This window comes from Microtus ochrogaster, unplaced genomic scaffold, assembly GCF_000317375.1.
Source record: "Microtus ochrogaster isolate Prairie Vole_2 unplaced genomic scaffold, MicOch1.0 UNK3, whole genome shotgun sequence".
NCBI lineage: Eukaryota > Metazoa > Chordata > Mammalia > Rodentia > Cricetidae > Microtus > Microtus ochrogaster.
This window is the reverse complement of record NW_004949101.1, coordinates 4,093,445-4,099,640: the sequence shown is the minus strand read 5'-3', so window position 1 is coordinate 4,099,640 and position 6,196 is coordinate 4,093,445. Positions and strand designations below refer to the sequence as shown.

The following is a 6,196-nucleotide window of genomic DNA, read 5'->3' as shown; positions in this document are numbered from 1 at the left end:
TTACAGATGGTTGTGAGCCACCATGTGGTTGCCGGGAATTGAACTCAGGTTCTTTGGAAGAGCAGGCAATACTCTTAACCACTGAGCCATCTCTCCAGCCCGATGTAAATTATTTTTAACATTACATCTGTATTGAAAATGTACAGACATTTAAAAAATTATTATTCCATAAGCAATATAGTATAACAGCTGTTTGTATAGTATTTATGTTCTCGGTGGTAATGTAGAGATGAAGGAGTGTATGTAGGAGAATGTGTTTAGATTTTCACAAATACCAAGCCATTTTATTTATGTTTCTTTGTTTTATTTATTTATTTAGAGATAGGATCTCACTATGTAGCCTTAAATGACCTAGAACTTACTATGTAGACCAGATTTGCCATGAAATCACAAAGATCCGATGTCTGCCTCCTGAGGGCTGGGGTTACAGACATGCACCACCATGCTTAGGTGTACTATATCATTTTCTATCAGTGCCTTGAGCATCCAGGAATTATGATATCTGAGAGGGTGGGTCCTACAATGAGTCCCAGTCAATACTGAAAAATAACTGTTTACTTATGGGTGTCTTTACTTACCCGTTTCCAGAATTAAGTCTATGTAAATTTAACCGCACATCCCCATTGCTGTGCTGCTGTACACCATATATGTAGAGCAGCTTATTTCCTATGTGTTCACACTTATATCTATCTCTCTGTGTGTGTTTCTCTCTGGCTCGCATCTCTTTTGTGTTAATGGTCACACACTATTGCATAGTTTGCTTGAGATGCTGCCTTTGTTAAAGGGACCTCACGTGCTACTCCAGCAGTGCTGCTTTTATATTTTCTTTTTAGGAATGAATTCACACATGCTAGTATTTTTTTTTTCTTCTCCTTTTAAAATTTTTTTGGAGTGATGTTATTCTCCACATGACTGGGGATTGAACCCAGGGCCTCTCTCTCATGCTCTCTCACTTTACCACTGAGCTGCAGCCTCAGCCCCAAGTGTACTTCTTGTCAGCCGTTTTATAGTTGAAATTTTAGAAACTGCAAACTTTAGATTCTCAGAGGCTTTGTTTTCTCTTCAGTATGGGCAAGGAGAGTACACCATTACCTCATTAATAGTAGATATAAATATTTAAATGTAAACAGTAATATCTCATTTTCATTTGTATTTTCCTCTCTCTCTCTCTCTCTCTTTGCCTTTCTTTTATATCCAGTATCATGTAGTTTGGCTGACCTTGAATTCATTGAGTATGATCTGGAACTCCTCATCTTTCTGCCTCCGCTTCCCAAGTGCTGAGTTTACATGCAATTTCTTCCATGCCCAGATGTGTAAACTTATTCCTTGTTTTCATGGATTTGCAGAGAGTATTTATGTATTTTGGATTTGTGCTTTTCTATTCCTGGTGTCCCTTTAGCTCTTTTTATCTTTAGTCACCTGAAAAATTCTTAAATATCTTAATTCATTTTTCCAAGGTGATACCAAGAAGTCATTTTGTAAAGTTGTAAATCCTTAGATTTTTGTAAGGATTAGCTTAGAGGAAGGAGCATTGGGTTTAGACTTAACTTTTTGGGTGTCTACTGTTGTGTCTGGTGGATTTTGGGAAGTTTTTCTTCTGTGCTTCTAGACTTCAGACAGCACCTGCGGGTGACTTAAATGATTGTGAAACTTCCTTAATGAAAATGTAGAGCCACATTGTCTTGGACAGAAGAACAGGATCTGAGCAGAGATCTAGTCTCTGGTAGCCCCTGATCAGAAGTGCGGCACTAACTCTGCAATTGTCAGTTGGGCAGATGCTCAGAGTCAGCTGAGGCACATAGAAGCAGCGTTTGACCAGGAGGCTGCAGCGGTCTTGATGGCACGGCTTGGAGTGTTCCGGGCAGAGTCAGAGGAGGGACCTGATGTGCTCCGGTGGCTGGATCGGCAACTCATCCGACTGGTAAATTGGGAACAATGGCATTGAGTTTGTGTCTCTTCCCACATAAGCCTATTGTTTTTTAATTTTTAAAACCATTGATTTATTCATTTATTTATTTGTGTATGTGTTTTTGTGTGTGCTGCGTTGCCTGTGCACATACATGGCAAAGTATGTGTATGTGCACCAGGTGTGTATAGGAACCTGTGGCTGTGGAGGTAAGAAGGTGTTGGATCCCCTTAGAACTGAAGGACTTTTCTAGGTAACACTAACCACTCTTTTTTCCCTGTTTTCTTTCAACAGTGTCAGAAGTTTGGGCAGTATAACAAAGAAGACCCTGCGTCTTTCAGATTGTCAGACTCCTTTTCTCTGTATCCTCAGGTAAGAGCTATGGTTTTAAAGATAACTATACAAGAATGCATTGTTAGAACTTTTTCTATAATAACAGGCTATCCCACCTCTTTGGACCTCTGTTGAAGCCAGCAAGTGTACAGCGCTTGGATAGTGCTTTGTACATGTTAGCGGCCAGTAGCTGGCTCCTAGGGCTTTCAGGTGCTGTGTCTGAGCAGGATATGGTGGGTAATGGTGTGAAAGAGCAGTGGGCTGGCCAGTCAGGGTACAGTGCCAGCACGGGCCCTGCTGCTGTCTTAGATGAGGTTGGAAAGCTCTGTGGGTCTGTGTTTCATCAGATTTAGAAGGAAGAAGTCGCCTGAAGCAGTGACTGAAATCTCTTTAAAGCTGTGAAATCCTTACCTTCAGAGGACTCTCCTTCAAAAGCCAGTGTGAAAAGCAGACAGATCTGAAGCTTCTTGGGTTGTGCCTACCACCTGGACCCAATGGATCCCACCAGAGTCTACCCTCCAGAGTCCCTGGATTGCAGAGGCCCTGCACTCTCCAGGGACTTACTCAAGAGAAAGAAAATCTGTTCCCAAAGAAACTAAGCCCAGGAGGGAAAGCACTTTTGAGACTTTGAGGGTTGAGCACAGTGTAAGAGTCCTCCTACCTTAGAATGCTCCGTAGATGAAATCATAAAAGCCTTCTCAGCTGGTGTTACCACACTGTGCTCCTTCATGGGGGAGTTCTTTGAAAAACAAAGCAAACAAAAGAATTTTAGCTGGGGGCTGGACAAATGGCTCAGACCTAAGAGTGGTTGCTGCCTTTAGGAGACCTAAGTTGGGTTCCCAGTACCTACATCAGGTGGCTCACAACTGCTTGTGGCTCTAGCTCCAAGGACCCCACACCCTCCTTGGGTGGCATTCTTGGGCACCCACATGTGACATACAAACACACAGAATGCATATATAAAATAAAAATAAAGTTTAAAAATCTCATCTGGAAGGCTAGAGAGGTGGCCCAGTTGTTAGGAGTGTGCACTGTTCTTTTCAGAGGTCTGAGTTCTGTTCTCAGCACCTACATCTGGTGGCTCACAACTACAGATAACTCCAGCTCCAGGAGACCTGACATTTCTGGACTCCGGACACCTATACTCAGATGCACATGTCTCCGCCCCCATAATTAAAAGTAAAATAAATCTTTAAGGGGTTGAAGAGATGGCTGAGCAGTTAAGACTGCTGATTGCTCTTCCAGGAGGATACAAGTTCAATTCTCAGCACCTATATGACAACTAACAGCTCTTTGTAACTTCAATTCCAGGAGATCTGACTCCTCCTTCTTGCCTTCTTGAGGACAGCATGCCCATAGTACAAAGATATGAAGCCAAAACCCCATCCATGTAAAATAAAATAAAAAACAAACAAACACTAAAAAAGTCACTAACATAAAAAAAATCTTACCTTGCCATAATGGCATACATCTATAATCCTAGCACTTGAGAAGTGGAGGCAGGGGGATTAGGAGTTCACAGTTAGCCCAGGCTACATGATCCTTATTTTTAAAAAACAAAACAACAAAACAAAAATACCTAAAAGTGACACTTAAAAGCAACAATTATAAGACATTTTTAAAATTGTGTTAAAAAAAAAAAAGACAAAATTTATCTTATCTTCTTGGGCATAAGGAGATCCCTAGTACCCAAGCAAAAGCTGGGTAGGTGTGGTGGCTATTTATAACCTAGTTTTCAGGAGTTAGAGATGGGGTCTCCAGGGAAAGCTGGCTAATTAGAGTAGCCTATTGGCAAGTTCTGGGTTCAAATGAGAGAATAGTAAGTACAATATGTACAAGTGGAGAGTAAGACACAGGACATCTGCTTGGGGTTTCCACATGTTTATATACACACAGGTACATATACATAATTGTTTGGCCACATGTATGCTTATATGTAACACATGCAGGCAAAAACTTACCTGTTTTTTTTTCTGGTTTTTTGAGACAGGGTTTCTCCATGTAGCTCTCGCTGTCCTGGAACTCACTCTGTAGACCAGGCTGGCCTTGAACTCAGAGATCTGCCTGCCTTTGTCTCACTAGTGCTGGGGTTAAAGGTGTGCTCACCACCGCCCAGCAAATACTTAACCGTTTAGAAAAAGATTTAAGGGATATGTGTGGTCATGTGCACAAGAGTGCAGTGCCTTCAGAGAGGGAAGTTAGAGCTGGAATTATGGGTAGTTGAGAGCCATGTGACTTGGATGCTGGGAGCTGAACTCGGATCTTCTGCAGGAGCAGCAGCGCTCTAGCCTCAAGTTTATCATCTTAACCTCTTTGAAATGTGTAATTATGTGATATTAAAATTATTCACTTTTTTAAATGATTTATTTATTTTATTTTGTGTGCATGTATATCTGTGTGTATATCTGTGTGATGGTGTCTGATCCCCTGCAACTGGAGTTATAGACAGTTGTGAGCTGCTGTATGGGTGCTTAGAATTGAACCCTGGTCCTTTGGAAGGGCAGCCAGTGCTCTTAACTGCTGAGCCATCAGCCCCCACATTCACATTCTTGTGTACCGGAGCTCTATAATTTTTTTTTTATTGTCTTGCTGAGCCAAATGTGGTGACACATGCTTGTAATTTCAGCACTTGGAGGACTGAGGCAGGAGTATGTCAGGCCAGACACAAAAGATCATGTCATAAAACAAGCAAAGCCCACTTGGAATGGAATACCTGTAAAACTGTCTACCCCTTTCCTTGTCCCCAGCTCTGCTGCCGCCCTTCTTATGTCTGTGAGTCTAGGTTTCGTGATTTAGAATCCAGAGTAGATGGGCTCTGCGTGTCCAGCATCACAGATGTATCCTTTTGTCTTTTTCTTTTGTGCATGCAGTTCATGTTCCACCTGAGAAGATCTCCATTTCTTCAAGTGTTCAACAACAGCCCCGACGAGTCGTCCTATTACAGACACCACTTTGCCAGGCAGGATCTGACCCAGTCCCTCATCATGATCCAGCCCATTCTCTATTCCTACTCCTTCCATGGACCCCCGGAGGTGAGGCTGGGCATCCGTGCGTGTCTCAGAGTGGCCTGACTTCAGCATGAGTGATTTTGGTTGTTTTTCTTTACCAAATAGAGTCTTAGAGCAGAACTGTAAACAAAACCTTGAGTTTATAGTGCTTTATATTGTTTCTGAGTATTAAAAAACAGGAAAAGTCAGACGACATCCTAAAGCTGTTTTTGGTGTGTGGAAAGCAGGCATAAGGTGAGGAAAGCCACAGTGTTCACATACTTTGTCCTGTACGTCCATGCCTTGTGAAGTGTCTAAAAGAAATATGAGTATGAATGCAAAGAAGGTTTTATGCAAAGAAACAAGAAAACGAACTACTACAGAGAATTTGGGCTGGTGGAGAGCTTGCCCTGAATACATGAGGACCTGGTTCTGGCACTGAAAAAAAAGGAAACAGATGGCAATCCAAGTACTCAGTAGAAGGAAACCAGTTAAATATTCTAAGAAATAGTCACATAATTTATATAACATAGTAAAACATAAAAATGTAAAAATCAAAGTAGAAACTTTTTTACTTTTTTGTGGAAAAGAGGCTGGAGAAATGCAATAGCCTTAAAACCTAACTGAGCAATATATGAGAAAAATTAAAACTGTCCTGAGATGCGTGCAAGAGTAAAGAGAAACAATAAAAAGGAAGAAGTGAAAGATGATTGCGGAGCAAATCGCTGACACAGTGACAGATGGCTCTGGTTCTAGCAGGCCCCACTTCCTTGCTTTTTGTGGACTTGCCGTGCATGGGGGGCTGGAGTGGCTGTTGTGTAGAGAGGGAGGACCAATGTCACCTGTCCTCTTCCATAGCCTGTGCTCCTGGACAGCAGCAGCATTCTCGCTGACCGAATTCTGCTGATGGATACTTTCTTCCAAATTGTCATTTATCTTGGTGAGGTAAGATGATATCATCAGTTTCTTT

General features: G+C 41.8%; 1 protein-coding gene across 2 annotated transcripts in view; it reads left to right on the top strand.

The window, feature by feature from the left end:
* Sec23b (Sec23 homolog B, coat complex II component) overlaps nt 1-6,196 on the top strand; it is a 36,396-nt gene that overhangs the window by 21,355 nt on the left and 8,845 nt on the right. For both annotated transcript variants that reach the window (XM_005365502.2, XM_026788501.1), the window contains 4 exons: nt 1,768-1,921; nt 2,201-2,278; nt 5,110-5,271; nt 6,085-6,171. In XM_005365502.2, coding sequence (XP_005365559.1) covers nt 1,768-1,921; nt 2,201-2,278; nt 5,110-5,271; nt 6,085-6,171 — 481 coding nt within the window. The remainder of the gene's footprint in view (nt 1-1,767; nt 1,922-2,200; nt 2,279-5,109; nt 5,272-6,084; nt 6,172-6,196) is intronic.